This window comes from Chelonoidis abingdonii, chromosome 15 (assembly GCF_003597395.2).
Source record: "Chelonoidis abingdonii isolate Lonesome George chromosome 15, CheloAbing_2.0, whole genome shotgun sequence".
Classification (NCBI taxonomy): Eukaryota; Metazoa; Chordata; order Testudines; family Testudinidae; genus Chelonoidis; species Chelonoidis abingdonii.
The window spans coordinates 20,770,142-20,793,276 of NC_133783.1; the positions used below are offsets into that span (position 1 = coordinate 20,770,142).

General features: G+C 40.4%; 1 protein-coding gene across 1 annotated transcript in view; it reads right to left on the bottom strand.

Moving 5' to 3' along the window:
• The window catches only part of CTNNA3 (catenin alpha 3), a 927,714-nt gene that overhangs the window by 287,048 nt on the left and 617,531 nt on the right, over window positions 1-23,135 (bottom strand). The window contains exon 10 of the mRNA XM_032795284.1: window positions 14,327-14,419. Coding sequence (XP_032651175.1) covers window positions 14,327-14,419 — 93 coding nt within the window. The remainder of the gene's footprint in view (window positions 1-14,326; window positions 14,420-23,135) is intronic.

Consider the following 23,135-nt stretch of genomic DNA (forward strand, 5'->3'; position numbering starts at 1 on the left):
TGTTTTTAAATTCTGCTGGGGATTTCTTATATGGAGTAATTTCTAGTGAGGAAACTTTAATTTTTCTTATTTAACACCATTGGTTTAACCCATTACTATACGAAATTTTTTCAATAAGCTGCTCGTATTGATGGAGGTAGTCTTAGACGTCTTATGGCTCCAAAGAGCCACTCCCTCCTGTGAATTTGTGACAAATGAGCTCGAGTCTATCCTTTTAGTTTTGTATTTCTTAGGTGCCTTACGTAAAGACCTCTCTTTTCGCAACCCAGACAGTTACCTCTCCGCCCTCTAGTCATAGCATCGCGTGGCTTAAAGGTTCGGTTTAGAGAATTGTGTTTTTTTGTGTTGTTCGTCGTGCGGGCTTGGTGCATATGTTCTGATTGAAGCTTCAATTTTGGTAGATTATTCTGTTACGTTAAGAGGCGTCCTAACTCGTAGCAAAATTAATCTTTTGCTGGTTTCTGTATAGTTTTGTCGTCTGTCTTCCTGCTGGCCTCCACGTGTAGGTTCCCGTCACCGGTGGAAGCCCACGATACCCTCAGTCCTCCTCTGTTGCGCTAGGGTGTGCAATGTGCTCTCCGGCCTGGCTCTCTCTCTCCGGTTTTGCTGTTGAAACGCGCCTGCCCCAGTCCTGCCCACCCCTTGAATCCTCCTTGCCATGACGGGTGCATTATAAGTGGCAGACCTTGACAGTGTAGGAGATGTTATTGAAAAGCTGTCGGTGTTCTTTTTGGTAATGTCTCTTACATCTGCTGTTTTTTTAAAAAGTGCAGTTTTGCTCATTTTTTGTGTTTAAACTGCATGGCTGGCGTAGCTGTTAGTAGGCTGCAGCTTTGCAGTCTGAGCTAGATGTCTCTGCCTGCTGCAGATCCCCTGCATGCGCCTCCATGGATATAACCATCTGCTTGTGCCACCTATGCAGATCTCTCCTCTCTCTTCTTCCTTTAATCATTCTTCAACCTTCCTATTACCCCCACTATTGATTAACTGGGCCTACCGTCTAGCAGGTTACAACCGCATTGGTTTACCCCTTTTTCTCTCCAACACACCCTCACATTTTCATTTTACCACTGTTGAACACCAATTGAGGCCATACGCCAGGCTTACCAAGGAGTTGAGCAGTTACCTGACACACTCTTTCCTAAACTGTTAGTTGTTGGGTGCTCAGACTGCCGCTATTTCCACTCCCCTGTTCATTACCCTGTAAGAGTGGGGCTATCTGTGGCTGCTTTGAAACCCGCGTTTTTAATAAGCACATTGTTAGGCTGACTCTGTACAATACATTTTCACCTTCAGTGAGTAATTCCGCAATACTTCCACTGTAACTGTAAATCCCACCCAACTTATGTATTTTGGTGAAAGTCCCCTCTCAAATTTGCCGGCCGACAAAAGAAAGAACAAACAAAAACCCCGTCCTCCCCAATGATACTTCCATAGAGATACTGCTTCCATTTGAATTTCCCTTTTTTTTTGCCCTCTTAATAAAGTCTTTAATTTGCCCTGGAGAATATGGAAATAGCCTCAGTGGTAAAGCCGACTATTAGTTTCTGGTGCTATGCTGGACCAAACAACCAGTCACCATGTTCGAGGCAGTCTCCCGCTGATCCCGTGGTGGTAGCCCACTTCTGCCACTTTTTTGGCCCCTGAGCTCAACCCGATGGATAATCAAAATACGAGGTCGGTGCCGATGTCACACGCCAGTTAACTCCAAAGATCGCATGCCAACCCCAGACCCCTGAAAAGTGGCTTTCGAGCCACAGATTTGAGCCTCCCACACCATCAGGTAGGCCAAGTAGCGCTGACATTTGATCTGCCAATTTGCTTAACCTGCTGGGCAGCACTAGAGACTGACAGAGGACTGATTTCTCTCGGATAATTGTGTTATTTGGTCATCTATATGGCTCTCCATATATATATAAGACTCTCTCTCCTACTTACACCTACCTCCTGACCAGACAACGATAGTTCAGTGTTCTTGTAAAGTTGAATAATGGAAGAGAAGAAGACTCATAAGATTAAAAATACTTCTGAGAATTGTCCCCTAGCACGCAAGTATATGGGTCTTGGAGAGCATTACCACAATGTGTGGGTGCACATAAACCTTTATAATAGAAAGATGCAAAAGACAGGAGAAATTCAAATGAATGATGGGTATGGTTGATGTTAAGGAATAGATCAATTGGAGCGGATTATCTATTTAGCTCATGCATAATCAGTGAGGGGATTTATCAGATAGTAGGGTACAGAATATCTGCTTGGAGCGAACATACGATCTTAGAGCTACCTCCAAACCTGACGTCATACTGTCACAACATATTCATTTCTTATAAAGGAGGTGATGTCACAGCGCGATATTATATCTAAACGTAACAGTTAATGAAATATGTGTATAGAGTAACCCACTTAAGCTGAAACGTAGTCACAGTCCGAGATATCATGAACTAGACATGCTGAAGGTGTGTATAGAGAAAAAGGGTAAACCGATTGGGGTTTTAGCGAATAGACTATATCAGGTAGGATACATTGAGCTTGGAGATATCGGAGAAGTGCTGAAGGAACGGATTCCAATAAGGAAGAGAGAAGAGACATTCTATCTGACAAGCAGAGAGGCTTTCCAGAAGTAGCGACGAGGCGTGGCCAGTCTGCAGGTTTAAGCTAGCAGAGAGAAGAGAGCAGGCCAATGGTTGCAGGCTTTCAACATAAGCACGAGCAGAGGAGAAGATTATACTTCAGGAGCAGAGGGGAGCGACTGTCGGTTTCAGAGAGAGTGGACGACTGCAGCTATTCAACAGACGAGAGAGAGCAGCAGGCTGCTAGCTGTTAAACAGGCAGATGATAGAACTAGAGCAGTATGGTTGTGCATTAGTTTGACTGGAGACTCGTGGTGAGGCGCAGGAGGAGACAGAGCTTAACCCACTTTACGTGACTACAGCATATCTTCTTATGACTAAACTTACCAAAGATGCATAATTAGCAAGCTATACAGAACCAATGCGCAACATTTTCTTAACCTACTTAGAGACATTACAACAATTCTCTACCTACTTAACCACAGCTATGCTGGGTTGCTGGTTGAAAGTTGGGTACTGGAGAAAGAGAGAGCAGCGAAGATATAAGAATAAAGTATGAGTATTTCACAGAATTCACAGCAGGGGATTTCTTTACGCCCAAGGAACACAGAGGTAAAAGCGCAAATCATCAGAAGCTGGGTACCTCGGTCTCTGAAAGACCTCAGGATGATGTCTTCAGACAGCATTCGTTACTTCCGTGGGGGGTTCAACTAAAGCGGGTTGTATGTATAGTTTTCCACTGGCATCAAAACTAAATGATCTGCAAACGAGATCGGGGAGAAGACCCCCCGGAACCCCTGGCTGATCAGAACAGGCAGCATTGCAGGAACCTTTTGAGGTCTGATCAGAAATGTTCTGTTTTAAGGGCAACTTAGGGAGCAGTTTCCACCGTACTTGTTGATTGCTAGAGGCAGGGACAGAGAAAAAAAAGCAGTGCGCAGAGAGCTTGTCTAGGAGAGTCTGTTGAATAGGTGACTCAGAGCACATGGCTTGACTCATGCCCGACCTTTTAACACACTGGCCTTGCAACTGACATTTCACTACCACAGAGCAGGGTTTAAAAGGTGATAACAGACTAACCTTTGAACAGGGCAACCCCTCACTATTGAATTTTCCCTGTTTTTTGCACTTTCTTAATAAAGTTTATTTTGCACCCCACCTGTGTGGTAATTGCTCCCCAAGATCCCATATACCTGCTGGCAGGGACATTCTCAAGTTATTTTTTAATTCTAATGCTGCCCTCCAAAGTGCTTGCAGCCCTCCCCCACACTCCAGGTTGGTATCATCTGCAAATTTTATGAGCATAATCTCTTCTCCATTACCCAAGTCATTAATGAAAATACTTGTCTAGCACTGGATGCAGAACCAATCCCTGCAGGACTTCACTATAAATGTCCCACCAGTTTGACAGTGAACCATTGATAACTATACTGCATACCAGCTTTCAAGCAGCTGTGCACCCATCTTACATTAATTTAATCTAGGCCACATTTCCCTAGTTTTCTTATGAGAATGTCATATGGGATTGCATCCAAAACCTTATTAAAATCAAGATATATCACCATAAAAAGTGTATATATCATAGAATCGGAAGGGACCTCAGGAGGTCACATCTAGTCCAACCCCCTGCTCAAAGCAAGACCAATGCCCAGACAGATTTTTTTACCCCTCTTCCCTAAATGGAACCCTTAAGGACTGAACTCACAACCCTGTGTTTAGTAGGCCAATGCTCAAACCACTGAGCTATCCCTCCATAGAACACCATGACACAGTCCCATATGACACTTACAGAAAAATAGGGTATATGTATATACACTCACTGCCTGTAAAGCCTTAGCTACTATGGTCCTGATTCTTGGTTAGACTAAGGGCTTGGCTACATTTGCGAGTTAGAGCGCATTAAAGCAGCCCTGGGCACCCTAACTCATGGCCTGTGCACACTGGCAAGGCACTCAGAGTGCTCTGACTCCAGGGCTAGAGCGCTCCTGGTAATCCACCTCAGCGAGAAGCACAATACCTGGTGTGCCTCAGGTGAAACGCCTGGGTGTCAGTGTGAATAAAGTGTTGCATTACTGTGCTCTAATCGGCCTCCAGAAATGTCCCATAATCCCCGTAAATCAAGTGGTCACTCTTGTCATTGTTTTGGAATCTCTGCAGGAATGTGAATATCAAAGCAGACCATTGAGAGAGAGAAAGGCAAGGGGGAAACTGCTGCTATCTGAACTTACAAGACAGCATGCTGACATGCTCTCAGCCCCCCCAAAACCCACTCTTTTTCCCCCCACATACACACAACACACTCCCTGTCACACTCCACCCCATCCCCCTCATTTGAAAAGCACATTGCAGCCCTTTGCATGCTGGGATAGCTACCACAATGCACTGCTCTCTGTGGCTACTGCAAGTGCCACAAATGTGGCCATGCAAGTGCGCTTGCAGCTGTCAGTATGGACAGACTGCAGCGCTTTCCCTACTGCGCTCTACTAAGGTTGGTTTAACTGACAGTGCTCTAAATTTGCAAATGTAGCCATGCCCCCAGGCTCCTCCTTTATGCCACCCTGGCAACTAAAAGGATTCACAAATTGCAGAGTCAGAAGATTCAACTTATACAAAGTATGCGGTTTGGTTTTAATAGTCATCTAAAGTGAGGAACTAATGTCAACAATAGTTAAAACATACAAGGTTCACAAACACAAAAAGAGAATGACATTAAGGAATGATAATTATATTGTCTGGGAATACACCACTTATTCTGCTATTTTCATTAATAGCAAAAGGTAAAGAGAAATGGCATATATAAAAATCGAAACAGACAGCAGTGCCAATGTGCCTATAAACAACATTGTTTACACAGCCTGGAGCCAAATACTAAGCCTCTCACTGCTGACTGCATTTTAATATTGACCATTATAGAATGAGACTGATTTTAGAAGAGTTATGGTCTTAAATTCAGAGACAGTATTCAATATAATCTTCCTTTCCCAATCAGGCACCACAAGAATTGTTATGTCATCCAAAAAGTGGAAGGCCTGAAATCATAGAAAAAGCTTTTGTAGCACAGCTACTGATGACATTAACACCCTGGCCCTACTCCACTGCCAAACCCAAGTAGTTTTGCAATTTTCTGAAATCAAAAAGCAGCTTTGCATTTTTAACTTACCACTTCTTTAGGTGTGATTAACAAGGCTGTATCCAAGAATCTTCTGTGGTCTGAAGCAACCCTCTACCATTCACTGAAGTCCAGTTTGTAAAAGGGTCGTTTTATGTCCTCAGAATTTCACACGGATTTTTTCTGTGTTTCTGCACTGAACTATTTGAAACAATAACCCTCTGTGTCCCTTGTTCTGTTCCAGGCCCCTCAACCTCTACTGGCTTCAGTACCTCCTCAGCTTGCTCACACTGCAGCAGGAGCTTAGGCCAAAATACCTCCATGGACTATTCCAAGAGGAAGCATTTCCCAGATTAGTTTCTGGAGAGGGTCAACAAGTCTATTCCAGTAACAAAGAGAGGAGGACTTGTGGCTAGAAGAAAGGTATGCCGAAGTAGGACAGGGTTTCAGCACAGGAGTAGGCACTTGCTTTGCAGTTCCTGGAACAGGAATGGCAGCTAAGGGAGGAGAACTGAGCTCAGCAGAAACAGCTGTTTGAGTCGCTCATATCACTAATGACCACAAGATAGCAGCTTTTGCTGCATCACTCACACCATGACCTGACTCCTCTGCACACTACCCTATGCTGCAGTCCAGAAGCAGCTTGAAAGACTCCATGGCTGGGTGGCAAATACAATTGTGCCCCAGGAGTGGGCAGGGCAACCTCACCTCCTTCAGCCCTCCATATTGACCCCTCTCCTCTGTGGATGACTCCACCCTCTTTCCAAAGTGCCATGAGCCTGGTAAATGGGGAGAGAAGAACAAGGAGAACGGATGGAAAGATGATGTGCCACAATACGGGGTTTCTGTCATGTACAGGGTTTCACTGTTTGCACTTGTTCACGCACTTTCTGAAAAGTTTCAATGTTGTCAAATCTGCATTTTTCACACACAAAAAATCTCTGTCAAAAAAAATTTGCCCAGCTCTAGCCAGGAGCCATCTTTCCCCTCTATTGATCCAGCTGCCATGATCCAAACACCTCCCATCAACCTTTCTTACATCTCCTTCTGATGGATGTGCAGGTTTCTGAGTCAATTCGGATAACCCTTGAAACTCTGGATGCTTATCCAAAACTTTTTCTGAGCCTTGGTTGGAAATGTCACAGGAACAGGATTTACAATGAGATTTCGTGTATCTCCCATTTCCAATTAAGTCAGAATAGCTTATCTCACAGGATTTCAAGGCTTCTGACCAGGACTGGAATTGGAATCAAGAAATGCAGAGACCCACCCAGTTGTTCTGAACATGAAAAAATGTTTGGTTCAAAGGGCTTACTGAAGGCTTATGATGGCTCTTATTAAATAAGATTCGTTTTGCCCATATCTAACTCCACTTGGACATACTTGAAATGTATTGTAAAAGTCTATCTAGTAGAGGGAGCTGCTGACGGAGAAGAAAGACACATAAAATTATATTCAATATACTGAGTTACCCATATATTGAATATTAATAAAATCAATAGATGGGGCAGGTTAGTGTGAAGACTGTGAAGAAAAAGGGTGCACTTACAGACATTGCTCAATTTTACTGAATCAATAAAAATAGTTTGAAGCTTAGTGCAAATAGAAATGTACTGCCAATATTTAATTCCTCCTAACATGCAATCAGAAGGTCCGATACTGTGAGTAGTCCAGGTACAAAATTCCCATTGAACTCAATGGACATTCTAGCATGGAGTACTTGCAAGACTAGACTCAAAGAGACAATACAGACACTAACAGCACATTAGACAATCAACTCCAACACACTTTCCCCCCATAAATTTGAAGCCAAAATGTGATCTCAGAGCTTCATGTAGCATTATACTTCAGCTGGAGTCATTATGATTTCTACTAAACCTGTTCTACACGTCTCAGACCTTCACTTTGTTGGTTCCATCTGAAATAACCCATTAAGTGTATAGTAATAGAAATCCTACCCAACAGCCTCAATAGGTGGGGAAACTCAATGGGACTGGCTGTGAAAGGGGATAGTCCCAGCAGACAGTGAGGAGCTAATTAGGAGACATTTCTTGAGAGGGATACCCAATAGATTCTTGGCCAACTTCAGAGGGACGGGTACCGATTTGTCAGATTTCCGCAGTTCTATTCAAAACTGGCTCCCCAAGAGGAGTGCTAGGTTTTATTCCCCAGATCTTGGGATTTAATCTGGAATGGGTGCCATGTGGAGCCTCTCAGCACTGTTCTGGCAGCAGCACCCTACTGAACTGGAACTAGGAATGGAAATCTGGCCTGACAGATGCTGCATGTCTAACCAATTGCTCATGGGAGGGAGGAGGGAATTTTTTCCTCCCATAGGTCAAGGACCAGGGAGTATTTTGCCTTCCTCAGAGTGCCTTCAAGCCACAGTGGTTTAAGAAGGAATGTGTTCCGTATCTAACTGAGGCATGGCAATGTAAGGTTTTTATTTTCAAGAAACAGGAATGGCCCTAGCAAAAATCTTTGCCTTTCCAGTAAAAATACACATTAAAGGTGTTCTTTACCGTTTGCATGTCCCAGTCCCCATTTTGAACTCCATGTCGGTGGGGGGCGGGGGAAAGAGTTGGAGGGGAGCCATGCCACTGGCATACAGTCTGTCATTAGCAGATACACACTGCTAGCTGGGGCTTCTTATAACTTCTGCATCGGTTCACATTGCTGAAATCCTTCCCATTACTGTATTCATGAACACTAATACAGATCCAGAAACTTATCAGGCTTACAGCCACATTGGAACTTATTAAATGCCTGGTATAGCAGAGTATGAACAATGGGTGAGGAGCAGTCTCCGCCCTGTGTTAAAGTTTAATAAAATTGTGGCCTGCTGCTTAAATCCATCCATGTGTCTGTCCTCATGTTGCCGCTGTGTCTGTATCGAGTGCTCTATGCCTTCTGTATTTTCAAGAACAGTATCACATTTGGCCACAACAGCTTCTGAGGCAAAGGGAATAAATCATTCTCTTTCCTTAGCTCATCATAAGCCTGCTGACCACTCCAACTACACCCTACAAAATAAATTAATAAATCCATAGAGCGCAGGAGTGATTTTCAAAGGCACAAATGTCAGTTGCCTGTATAACTACCATTGACAGTAATAGGAGTAATTGAAAGTCAATGGGAACTAAGTGCATAACTGTCATTTGTGCATTTGAAAATCCCCGTGTTTACCCTTTGCTCCGTAAATACCTAGAGGCAAAGCCCAGCCTGTGATAAGTGGCTGTGTGTTGGGAAGGAGAATGGAGGTCTGAATGCTTCTCACTCCTCACAAGCAGTGGAATCCCTAGTTAGGGATCAGGAGACTAAGAGGAAGCCAGCTTCCATGTCAATATAATATAGCATCAGTGGCAGCTAGGGCACATATCTTGGTCCTCAGCCAGCTATCATGTACACTGGAATCTGCAGCATGTTTGCTGGTTGTGTGTGTAGTCAGGTGTGTATTTGTTCTTTTTCAAAAGTAAGCAGTAAGGTATCGCCTGCAGGATACCCTGCCCCACAAGTCTCTCTTCCCCCAATCCATTTAGGTCTCTTTGGGCAAGAGGGGCGGGTCTTGTAACAAATACCTATGTAATAATCCTGCTCCACACATTCACCCTTGCATAGGTCCTTCACAGAAAACTAGAATTTCACCATTTATCTTTTACATAATTGTCCTTGGCTCTATTTTTTGCATGCATGGAATTGCCCAGTGCAGCCCAATACAAACAAAAGATATTTCTCTTGGAATGATAAACTGTTCTCAATATGCTCAGCCTGTAGAGCCAATATTCATATTTGAATGTGAACACTGGCTCTGACCCAAAATCAGGCATGAATATAAATAGCATTTTGTGTGTCCTGCCCTACTTAATATTGTTTTTCACTTTTTCTAAGATAATCTTTCTTCTTTCCATGTTATCTATATTACATAGATAAGACCAATCTCTGGAAAAGGAAATTTTGTTTTGCTGTAAATGTGTTTTCTGCAAACTTTCTGCATTAGTTCAGAAACCTGTTCTAGAAATATCCTGTCACCAGGTTCAAGTCAAAGAAAGAATGGACTGGTAGTAATAGCTTACGTACATTTTTGGCCAGTCAAGGGATATAAACTTGTTCTTGTTTTACCAGGAAGGTGTTTCATTATTACTATTTAATTATAATTATAATTATTATTATTATTTAAACTGCTAAAGAAAACTTCACACTCAAAAGAGGTGAACTCCTTATATAGCCTCCTCAGCCAGCTTTTCTTAATTTATCACCATTTATCCAGAGAAAGGATAAGCTGACTAAAAGAACAGACTTACAGAAGTTATATTTACAAGCATGTGAACAAAATGTCAAATCTCTCTCTCTCTACTCCAGCTTGGGGTGCTGGAATTAAGAAGCTGTGCTCTGATGGAGTTGTTTAACAGAGCATCAACCATGGTAAAAGTCATAACTATGTTACCCATATTGCCATGAAAAACAAAATGTTTGGAAAAAATATGAATTTAAACCTTCTTCCAGTTTTCACTTTTTGCACATGGGCAGAGACGGAGAATATGAATGAGGAAGAAGAAGACAGAAAGGAAAGAGTGGGGATTTAATTGAGCCAGCTCTTGGGCTCTATCAGTAGATCACGACTTCTGATGGTGTGTCTACACTACAATTAAACACCCGTGGCTGACTGTCATAAACAGATGGTTAAGGGTTAATGTCTCTTACCTGTAGAGGGTTAAGAAGCTCAGTGAACCTTGCTGACACCTGACCAGAGGACCAATAGGGGGACAAGATACTTTCAAATCTTGGTGGAGGGAAGTCTTTGTTTGTGCTTTTGTGTTGTTCGTTGTTCGCTCTTGGGGCTAAGAGGGACCAGACGTACACCCAGGCTTTCCCAATCTTTCTGAATCAGTCTTTCATGTTTCAAAATTGTAAGTAATAGCCAGGGAAGGCGGATTAGTCTTATGTTTGTTTTCTTAACTTGTAAATGTGTCTTTTTGCTGGAAGGATTTTTACCTCTGTTTGCTGTAACTTTGAATCTAAGGCGGGGGGGGGTCCCTCTAGTCTATATGAATCTGAGTACCCTGTAAAGCATTTTCCATCCTGATTTTACAGAGATAATTTTTACCTTTTCTTTCTTTAATTAAAAGCTTTCTTTTTAAGAACCTGATTGATTTTTCCTTGTTTTAGAATCCAAGGGATTGAGTCTAAACTCACCAGGGATTGGTGGGGGGAAAAGGAGTGGGGATGGTTAATTCCTCTTTGTTTTAAGATCCAAGGAGTTTGGATCTGTGTAAGCCTCTCAAGGCAACCCAGGGAGGGGAGAGTCTGGGGGGAAAAGGAGGGGGATGGTTAATTTCTCCTTGTTTTAAGACCCAAGGGGTTTGGGTCTTGGGTTCCCCAGGGAAGGTTTTGGGGGAACAGAAGTGTGCCAGACACAGACTTCTGGCTGGTGGCAGCATACCAGATTTAAGCTAGTAATTAAGCTTAAAAGTGATCATGCAGGTCCCCACTTCTTGAACCCTAAAGTTCAAAGTGGGGAAAAAACCTTGACACTGGCCCATGCCTACTGACTTGGGATCACAGAGCTTGGGCTAAGGGGTTGTTTAATTGTGGCATTCTGAGTCTGGCTGCAGCCCAAGTTTTGTACCCTTTCACCTTGCAGGATCCTAGAGTCCAAGCCAGAACATCTATACCACAAGTGAACAGCCCTTTAGCCTGAGTCAGCTGGCATGGGCCAGCCATGGGTTTTTAATTGCAGTGTAGACAAACCCTGAGAGCAACAAGAAGAAAAGGCGAAGGAGCCACAAGGGCCTTAGAGAAGAGGATCTGACTCTCCTATAGAAGACAGGCTGGGTCTTTGTTCTCCTAAATTCTCATGATTTTTCCTGTCCTTCTCCTCTTAAAGACCAATTATGCAGGACAGATCCTTTGTTTCATCTACCCACAGGGTGGGGGAGAGCAATAAGAAACCTCAAGAATCGAGAAGGAAGGGAACCCAAACTTTTCCCACTCCAACAGCTTAGTACTTGCATATAGTACTGTTTTCTCTGGGAAATCCAAATCTTTTAACTTCTTCAGTTTTCTGCATTTCCCCCGTTTCTGAATAGTTTAGTCTCCATCTGTAAGAGGGTCCCTGTCTGTCTGAGAGGAACACCTGTAGAGAAACCTAACCACCTTTGCAGTGAGAATCACTGTACACACAGTGTAAAATAGGGAGGCAGAAAAAGGCAGACAATGGATTAGGAAATTTTCTGCCAAATTTCTCTCTCTGCAACATAAAAGGGGAGTATTTCCCACATGTTGCAATGTTTTTCACTATATACAAGAAAAGTTACATGTGCTATGTAGAAACTTTATCAATATTGGATTTTTACTGAGCCTGCAAAGTGTTTGTAAAATAATTTAGTACAAAAACAAAACCACTAGTAACAAGAAAAGTAGCTCCTTTTTATTTGCAGCTACTATTTAATTAATTGCTATCTTAATGATGAAATTTATCTACATTAAACATTCTTCAAAGAGATCCCCCACATAAAGTGTATGGAAGGCACATAATTCAGGAACTACTGTAATTATGTAAACAGCAATGCTATCGATCTGTTCTGGTGTAGATCCACAATTTATTTTTTATGTTTGAGCAATAGTCTCCATTTGTAGTCTCTGTTTGAGTAACCGCATTACCACCATAGTTTAGAATCACTCCTACTTATTGTAGCTGCAGTGCAGGACAGCCTATGTAATATGAGTCTGTATCTATGAATTCTAATAATATAAAGATTTTTCCTCTGAGGGTTGTAAATTCTGTATCTATTTTTTCACAGTATAATACAGAAAATGCTACTGTTCAAACCTGCTGCATTTTGGGGCCCCAAGGATTTTTTTAATTCAACCTTTTCAGATTTCAATTCAACTACCATGGTTCCCATCAAACAACGTAGCTTACACAAAGAAATGCCTACATGGCATAACGGTAAAAACAATCCAACAGCTAATTTTGTCCCCCATTGGCATTCAAGCATATAGAAGACATGCTGCACGCAGATCTCCTCCTTCCAGGTCCCATGGAGGCCCCTTGCAGGGATTCTCAGAGCATTCTTTCCCCCTTTGGAGGGTTTTTTCCCCCGATAATAAATGTTCTGGGGCATTATTAAAACCCATGGACCCAACTGTGCTGGTCTTAGTCCTTACGTGGGTAAAATATCCATTGCTTTCACTAGGAATGTTGCTTTAATAAGAAAAGAATCAATTCTGCCGTATTAATAAATTATTAATAATTAGTATTTGGCATATGTGCATCAGTTTTATTTTATTTTATGTTGTTGTTTTAATTGAAAGTGCTCCAGAATCGTTAATAATTCATACTCAGAATATCCCTGAGAGGTAAATGTTATTGCTATTTTACTGATAGGAAATTGAAATATAGGCAGTTTAAATGGCTTGCCAAGTCGTATTGAGACAGAATTAGAACTCAGGTGTTCCTGGCTCCAGATGCGATACTCAGACCATGTCCCTCTCTTAGAAAAGGAACATACATCCCAAAACATAATAAAGCATTAAAAACATGCATTTTTACTCTGAGTACAAATACAACCTGAAAAAAGGTACTTGGTCACAAATTCTACATACAAATTTAACGATAATAATCAATGAAAGCAAAAACAATGGGCTGAACAACACTCAACTGTAAATGATTACAAAAATATTCACAGTGCATTACTGTGATTGAACTGAAAGTGCTGTGTTTGTAGCATGCATGGTATTATTGACATCTGTCTTTCTTTTCTAGCCTTATGTGCATTCCAGGCTTCTAATGAACGTTAAATGTGCACTGAGAGAAGAACAGATCCCTTGATCTTGTAACAAGAAATTCCATTAATCTTTGGTCTTTACTGTCCTATTTCAACTACAGTAATCTTTCAAACTTGTTAAAAGAGAAAAACCTTAAATGTGTTGCATCAGCTGTACTATTCTTTAAAGATCTAATCTTGAATTAACACAGCCTCAAGCTAATGCACTTCTATTCTACTCATAGAAACCTGTATAGTTCTTTTAATAGACGAAATATAATTTCTCAATTTTACTTTCAGTTTACCTCAACAGAATAATGTACTTCCCCCGAATCCTTCAAATATACTAAATATACAAAATGCATGTTTGGTCCTTTACATTAATATTCCTGGTGAAAATGTACTTCTTGTTCTGCTGCTTGTCATTTATCCTCCCAAAAGAAAAGCCCAACATTTTTTGGGTAGAGACGATCAGTAGATCCCAACCCCATTAAGAATTAAAAAAATCAAAGTATATAAAAGTTTCAAATAAAAATAAAAATATATGTTTGTTATAGTGGGCAAAGAGAATCCCCAGTTAGGCTCTGGGATTGGCATAGTTTATCCAACCTGGTTAATTTCTAGCAATCTCTCTAGCAAAGTGTGCTTTTCCAAATTATTTATTGCTGTCTGTCTATACAGATTATTAGCTACTCTTTTGTTTCAATCTCTTACAAATAGTAAAAAGAGAATAATTGAACAGTTTAATTTGAATTACCCTTCGCTTTCTAATTACTGTTTTAGCCTGAATATTTAGGAGTAAATGAGCGTATATATTAGTTTATGCTCTATATGGGTTACACACGGTGCCTTGTGATGGGAATTTATTGAAAAAGTCATACCTGTGGACACAAAGTCTCTATGCGATTAGCTGCCATTTGGACAATTTTAATTCCATCTTCATTAGTTGATAGTGAACAAGCAAGATTAGCCACCTTAAAGAAAAAAAAAGTATTTTAAGTATGCATTCATTTTCATAAAAATAAATTGCATAGAAATAAATATTGCCTTGCTAAACTGAAAGAAATCTATGCAAGAAGCATTATTTTGATAAGTTAATTTGGCAAAAAACATGTTGGAACAAGGACTCTGTGACTATGAGAAAAAGGAGGTGGGGGAAAAAGGTAGAAATATGAAATCTTATGAACTTTTCCTGATTAAGGTCTAATGCACAATGGTAACTGAGTACTGGATTTTTCTCCAGAATTAGTGCTGGCGATAACATTTGTCCCCAATGGCATTAGGAAGCTTGAAATTGCATGAGGTTTTAGTTAGCTAGCTTGTGGCTGGTTTTATTAGTTCTCAGAGGCTTCTGTTTATGTTGCCGTCCCATTTTTTCCTGCTTTCAGATTCCTAAACGTTAAACAACATTACTCTTGATCTGGCACAGTGTGAATAGGTGGAATGCCCTGTTTGACAGACACAGTGGATTGAGTTCTAGCTACACAAAGTTTTTGTATTAATGTAACTACTTCAGTGTGGGGGAAGTTTTTTACCAGAATAGTTATGCCAGTAACTCCTAGTGCAGACATGGTTATATCAGTATAAAGGTGTCTTATACCAGTATAGTTTATTTATTTCACTATTTGGCATAGGACAAATGCAGCCCCTCTTCCATGAGTGGTTCTCCAGACGGTTCCACTGCCCAAGAGGTGTGGCTGGATGTGAGAGAAGAAGGGGCACACCCATTCCTGCTGTGCATGGCACCACACATATATGGAGGCAAGGCATGGGGACAGATAGAGCTCCGGGATCTGCATCCACATGGATCCTCCCATTCCCAGCCTCTGGAGGTCAAAAAAGATCCCACATTAGCTATTTCACCCATTAGGCTGTAGTTACTGCCACAAAATGGCTTGTTTCATATGCATCTGTCCACCATCTACCCTGGCTTCTTTGGCCAGGGGCTGGCCTATGAAATGTGGCCTATGAAACACTTTACATACCCATAATAAACATAACCCTTTAGTATATAGTAATATTTTACAGTTATGCAGTGCTTTACATATTGCATATGATGTAAAAATATTAACAATTTCATCCTCATTTACCAACTTCCTGGGATGTTATTTCTATAGAAGATGAGTAAATTAATCATGTTCCATTTCCAGCAGCTATTACCATAATTTTACAGTTAAACAAAAGTTAATTAATTTGTCCAAGGTCACATAAACAGTCTTGCCAGTCTAGTCATTCAAAAATCATCAATAAGGCTCCCAAAATAATGAGATTGGTTTAAAAATAATGATTTTTAAAAAAATAATAATTGTTGGGTTCTTTTCATTTGCCTTTGGGTTTCTGAGTTTTTAAGGATCATAGTTTCAAGCTTCCTTCAACAATGAGATCTAGAAACTTAATATTTAAAAAAATTTAATCTGAGACATTAAGAAAAACACCCCAAATCACAAAACTTGAAATCACAAGAGCTGGCAACAATGCTAAGAGTTAGTGTAATAACTGCAGGGTCGGCTCCAGGCCCCGGCATGCCAAGCGCGTGCTTGGGGCGGCATGCCGCGGGGGGCGCTCTGCCGGTTGCCGGGAGGGCGGGGCAGGCGGCTCCGGTGGACCTCCCGCAGGTGTCCCTGCAGAGGGTCCACCGGAGCCACGGGACCGGTGAGCGGCAGAGCGCCCCCTGCGGCATGCCGCCGTGCTTGGGGCGGCGAAATGGCTAGAGCTGGCCCTGAATAACTGGAGTTGTAATTCCTGCATTCCAGTCTCATCCTCAGGGTACTATACAGGGCTGCCATTTAGATAAGATATACTGTACCGAATGCACAATCGCTAAAAAGGTTCTATGAAAACATCACGGATAGTTCTTTGAAAACATCTGCTCAATGTGCAGCTGGAGTCAAAAAAGCTAAGAGAATGTTAGGAACCATTAGGAAAGAGATAGATGATAAGACAGAAAATATCATAACGCCACTATATACATCCACAGTATGCCCATATCTTGAATACTGCAAGCAGTTATGGTCACCCCATCTCAAAAAAGTTATATTTTAACTGGAAAAAGTACAGAGAAGGGCAATAAAAATGTTTAGCATTTGGAACAGCTTCCATATGAAGAGAGAATAAAAACTGGAACTGTTCATCTCAGAAAAGAGATAACTAATGGGGGATATGATAGCGGTCTACAAAATAATGGAATCATGTGAAGACAGTAAATAAGGAAGTGTTATTTACCCCTTCACATAACCCAAGAACCAATTAAATTAATAGGCAGCAGATTTAAAATAAACAAAAGGAAGTACTTCTTCACACCTTGCATAACCTGTGGAACTTCTTGTCAGGGGAAACTGTAAACGCCAAAAGTATAACTGACTTAAAAAAAGAATTAGATAAGTTCATGGAGGACAGGTCTATCAATGGCTATTAGCCAAGATGGTCAAGGAAGCAACATTATACTCTGGGTGTCCCTAAACCTCTGACTGCCAGATGCTGGGACTGGACAACAGGGGATTGATTGCCCTTTTTGTTCATTCCAGCTGAAGCATTTGGCACCAGCCCCTGCCAGAAGACAGGATACTGGGCCTGATGAATCATTGGTCTGACTCAATATCACCATTCTTATGTGCTTAGGTATACGTAGCATCATAAAAATTTGTAGACACTTTATTAATTCTAAAAAAGGTCTCACTTTATTAATTCTAAAAAAGGTCTCACTTCAAAAAGTTGTTTTCCTTTGTTGGTTTGAAGTCTGACAACCAGTAAGTGCAATTATATATTGTTTTTTAAAATAACTGACTTTCTGTTTGCCACACACTACTATACTAGTGCTAGTGTAACCACTTTTCTAGTATATTACATTCACTTGCACTGCATTAATATACCTTTGCATATGAAGAAACATTGAAAAAGGTTAAGTGCAAAAATTATAGATCTTTTCCTAAAGTAGTAAAACAAAAATACAATAAAAAAAAATGAAATTTTCTTTCAAATAAAATAAATCCTCTTAGCATCATTTCTTCTCTGCTACATGGTCCAACTTGTTTCCAGTTTCATTTCATAGTCTACAGGAAAGTTAAGAAAACTATGTTTAACATAGGATCCATCAACACCACATGTATGGTGGAGAAATCCTCACAACCTTTAAAGCTGCAAGCCTCAAGCCCCAAACTCCAATTCCCTGGCACAGCCAAGGACTGCACAATGTGAGTCTGGATGGGAGGTGCAAAAGCATCTTCAAGTAAGTTTTTGCCCCCTTCCCCAATTTGGGGGCATCAGTGCTGTCCCGGCATAAATTTGATCAGCCTGAAAGCTGACTCAATCTGTGCCAGTGAGCAGCAGCCATTATAGACCATAACAGCAGCTAAGAATCTGTCAAGCATATGCTACCATGGCCATACTCATCTCGCTATGCAAAAGGTCAGAAAGGAATGTCTGGCCTTCCTGTAGAAGTCACTGTGCTTCTTCTGGGCCCAATGATGCTGATAAACATTCTTATAATTTGGTTTGAGAATGACCTCTAGATTCAGAAAGATTCTATATTATCTGGAATTCAGGTACCAACACATTTTAACATCATACTTGACATAGAATATTTTATGGTCATGTGCTTCCTTTGTTGGCTCTTCAGTTACAACAAGCATTTCCTTTGAGTTGGGCAAATTCATAACAGCATCCATAATGATGATAAAGCACAAATAAGGAATAAGGAGCAAGGAACTATATAGGATTGTGTTCCACTAGGAACAGAAAAACATGAGTGTTTTGCATGTGGAAAAGGATAAAATTCACAGGACAAGAACATATTTTGTAAGAGTCTAAGAGAGTATTTCACAGCCAAAGGTATTTAAAAACAATCAAGTACTAGAAAAAATAGTTGTGTTCCTTCAGAGATCAATTATATTATTCCCCTACAACTTTTCTGCAAGGTAATTGTGATTCCTGTCAATAGAGTTATACCGAAGGTAAATTTGGCAGTTCATCATTCATTTTGACTAACACCAGGAAATCTATTATATTTCTTTTTAGCAAAATGGGTAGAAATGTCTATGACTTTTACTTGGGTAACACAAAATCCGTGTGTACAATACAAGTAAAACTATCTCACTGCAGCTTGCCAGTTTCTACTGAATGTGACTAGATTAACAGCCGCACTCCACCCTACAAGACAAGGAGTTAAGGCTCTGGTGAATCTTTATAATTGGATACTAGCCTCAACCATCAACACACTGGCCCCCATAGAGTCCATCCCTCTCTCCCTTTTGTCCACAGAGATATCCTTGTCTGTTTTTTTGTTTTGTTTTGTTTTTTTTGATACCCCACACCACATGAAGAGAGAGACTTGTGAGCCAATGGTAGAAAACAAAGGCTGAAAAAGGCAGATGGAAGTATCAAGAATTTATCCAAGCCTATGGTGAGGCTGTAATACAGGTCAAGGAAACCTTCCAATCAGCCTCTGTTGATACTGTAAATTTTTCTCCAAAAAGCTAACCAGGGGGTAAACTACTTCATCTGTCCTGAGTGCCTATAGCTCATAGAAGAACTAAGCACCAAGGATTGTGAAGAACTATCATCTTCCTTCCCACACACATGCATGAAGGTTTCTCAGGCAGCATGGATCCACTCCTACTATACATGCTAATAAATGCTTGCTTTCCCTGAGTTCGATACGTTCTTCAGCAGAAGAAGAGACAGAATTATTCATATGTGACAGATATTAGTCACATCACTTCATGCTCTGCTGGAGGCATTCAGATACTATGGTGATGAGGGCAGTATAAGCACATAGAATAGAATAGAATAGAATAGAATAGAATAGAATAGAGCAATATTACCCGTAGGTATCACCTGCTCCTTAAATCTGACTGATTTTTAGAATACAAAGGAACTAATAAATAATATTCTTCAATGTTCAGTCTCTGTGAACAAAATGATGCATTAATACATATTTATTTTATATTTGTTACCTGAAATAAAGCTCCTTATGTGCACTTGAATCTGCTGTTTCATACACACCACTGATTTAAAATCAGACTTCTATATTTCCTGCTTTTTTGTCACTTTATAATTCAATGAGCCACCAATTTCTCCATGGTAGAAATGGTTCAAAAGTGAGCAGAAAGCGCTCTCTGTTTAAAATATATACCAGTTAAGGTGAAGCAATTTTACAGCATGTGAGTGAGAAAGTCTCACACACACACGGAACAACAAAATGAGCCTGTGACTGAGCATGCAAGTCTAGAAAGATGAGCTAGAAGAGAAACATAGAATATCAGGGTTAGAAGGGATCTCAGGAGATCATCTAGTCCAGCCCCCAGCAGGACCAATCACCAGACAGATTTTTGCCCCAGATCCCTAAATGGGCCCCTCAAGGATTGAACTCACAATCATGGGTTTAGCAGGCCAATGCTCAAACCTCTGAGCTTCTGCAATGTTCGGCTGCCTTATTCACTTTGCAGATGACTGAACTTCAAAGGCAATGCTTCTTCCTTCACCAGTGAGGTCACCAAGCTCAGCAAGGCTTGGTGAGTAGCTGGCTGTTTTCAAGTTTTACTTTCACTTAAATTGCTGATTTGAGAGCACTTGAACTGTTCTCAATTTAGCTTTTTTAAGCACCAAGCTCTGAGACTGCAATCGCATTACCCCCGTCTTGACTCGCACTCTAACTAATATGTAATTAAACTGTAAGTGTAAAACATATATTTTAAAGTTGTCCTCTTTGCAATAGCTAATCTATAAAAAACAAAATAAAACAAAAACAGAGTGGACATGCTGGATATGATTTTAACCAGAATAATGCTGTTCTTGCTGTTTTATGGGCCATCAGCTATATAAAATGTAATAAAGAAATCAATAGTTTAAGCAGAACAATGAAATGTGCACTGAATAAACAATAGGCACTAATACAATTTTTGTATTGTTTTGAACAAAATGGATTGCGCTTAAGAACAAAAATCACTACATATTATATCTTGACCGACTGAAAGATGGAAAAATCACACAATCAAAATATAAATACATCATAATCCTAATATCTGTGACTACAGATTCATTAACTATATCATTAAAAAAGGGGGAAGAGCGTTTGCCCTTGTCTTCTGATTTAACACTTTATACTTATTATTCATCCCAAAGTCATTCAGACTCTCCATACAGAATGGGGATGACATGTAATCACACATTGGCCCTATCCAGCCCATATTCGACTCTGGATAAAATTCTGGCTCCAGTGAAGTCCATGCGAGTTTTGCCATTAACTTCAGTGGAGACTCAGGCTTTTACCTTGTCAGGTACAGAAGCTCCAGAAGGCTGCTTATATTGGCTTCACACTGGCCTAGCATATGATGAGAAAGTCCACCTCATGCTCAAGGGTAGGGAAAGTCAAACTTAGTCATTGCACTGTGAGCGGAAACAGTACTGTTTGGAACAATGGACAGTTTATGTAAATATGCTCCAAGTCCCCTAAGGAGCCCTCATAGTAAGGTTTTTGGGTTTTTTTGCTCTCTGCCACTAAAGCTGTGCTGGGAGCATGAATTATGACAATTCTTATGACTCAGTAACCCTCTTTTGTATGTCCACACTATGAGCAGAGATGTAATTCCTAGCTCAAGTAGACATTCTCACACTAGCTCTCATCTGAGCTATTATTATATCAAAAGAGAGTTTTGCAAATTACTGCAATAGGACCAGGATTTAGCCCCACATAATTCCTTTCCCTCCTTAAAGTTAACATCCTTCAATTAACTGCAGACTCTTATCAAGTCCTCAGTTGTCTCTCAAACTACACTTGCCACTTTTAAACTTTCCACATACAGTAAGACAATCCTTTCAGGCTTCTGATAATTTTTGTTGATTTCTTTAAAATCAAGGACAAAGCAAAAGAAGGAAAGTATTTTCCATAAACATTTACTGAATGTTTAGTGAATTTGCTTTGATACTTTTGAATTTGCTTTCCACAAACATTCAAGGGATCGAGTGTTGTCCAAACAATTGAGCCAAAACAAGAGGAGATAGCTCAGTGGTTTGAGCATTGGCCTGCTAAACCCAGGGTTGTGAGTTCAATCCTTGAGGGGGTCATTTAGGGACTGGGGTGAAAATCTGTCTGGGGATTGGTCCTGCTCTGAGCAGGGGGTTGGATCTAGATGACCTCCTGATACTCTAAGAAGTCATTTTGACTTTGATTCATTTAAATTGACAAGTTCTCATGAAGCATTTTAATTTTGACAAAATGGTATTTTCCAGGAGGAAACTGTTGTTAAAACAATTTCAACCAGCTTCAACCCCAAATATACTTACCTTCCAACTTGATATCATTGTTGCTTATCATAACCCTTTGTTTATGGTCCTTTGGCCAATTTTCAGTCCACATTACATTATTCCTAGTCAAGGAAATTTTAATTAAGTTTCCAAGTACGATTTGATGAGATAGGATCAAGTGCTTTACTAAAATCCATATATAATGCATCTACTGCACTCCCTTCATCCATTAATTTTGTAATTCTATCTAAAAACCAATCAGGTTTGTCTGGCAAGATTTATTGTTAATAAATCCATTCTGCTTATATCTCATAGTTCCATTATCCTCTAGATATTTAGTTATTTTTTCTGTAAATATTTCTTCCATTTGTTTAGAGATGCTGATTGTCACAGTCACTTTTATTTCCCTTTTTCCCCAAAGCACTACTGCCTGCTTTTTTCTATCATTTCTGTACTTACCAATTCTCCATGATTTTTCAAATACAATTATTAGTGGTACTACAAATCAGATAACTAATTAATTCCTTTCATGCCCTATGCTGTATGCCATCCAAATAAGCAGATCTGAATGTGTTCAAATGTTCCAAATATTCCACAAGGCCACTATCATCAAAGAAAAGTTGAAACCCCATGGAAACAGTGAAAAGTATTAAATTGGAATCTGATTTTGGCCTGTGACATTTTACAGTAGATCAACACTAATCCACACTTCACTATTCCTCATACCCATACTTCATACACAAAAGAAGGTTGTCTCTCCTCAGCAAAGATCAAGGGCTGGGGTCTTCAGCTGATGTAAATCAGCATAGCTCCATTGACATTAATGGAGCTATGCTACTAGTGTGTACCATTGGTGTCAATGAAGTAAACACCAGATGGTAATCTGGCCCTTAATTTCAGAAATCTGCAGTGAGCTCTGATATTGTTAACATATTCTGGCCTCTACCTCTCCTCTGACAACACATAATTGCTTAAAATTGATATTGCCATTTTCTCTGTGTTATGGATACACAAGACCTCTCTCCACAGGGCAGGAAAGCTAGAGAGAGAGAGAATATTCTATTTGATTCATCTTCTTATAGTGTGCCTATTTACCATGTACCAAAACTGCTGAGAACCATGCTAACACCTGGTATGTGTTTGCCATTTCTGCCCCTACTTCACCAAAAACACTTGCACTAAACCCTTGGAAACCCAAAAGCATAGCCTTTATATGGAAGGGCTTGTGTGACTTCCAAGAGATGGAAAGGTATCATTTCCTACTTTCTGCTAACGTTGAGCCCTCTGTACCATTTTTGCTACTTTTTGTCCATCTTTGAACTATGCAGCAAAGAGGAGTGCCTGACTTGAATGTCAAGTTTGCAATTTAAATATGCTCTCAAATAAAAGATCACATCAGTCAGCAGCAAACTTATTTACTGTGTTGTTTTCTTCAAAAAGAATGATTTA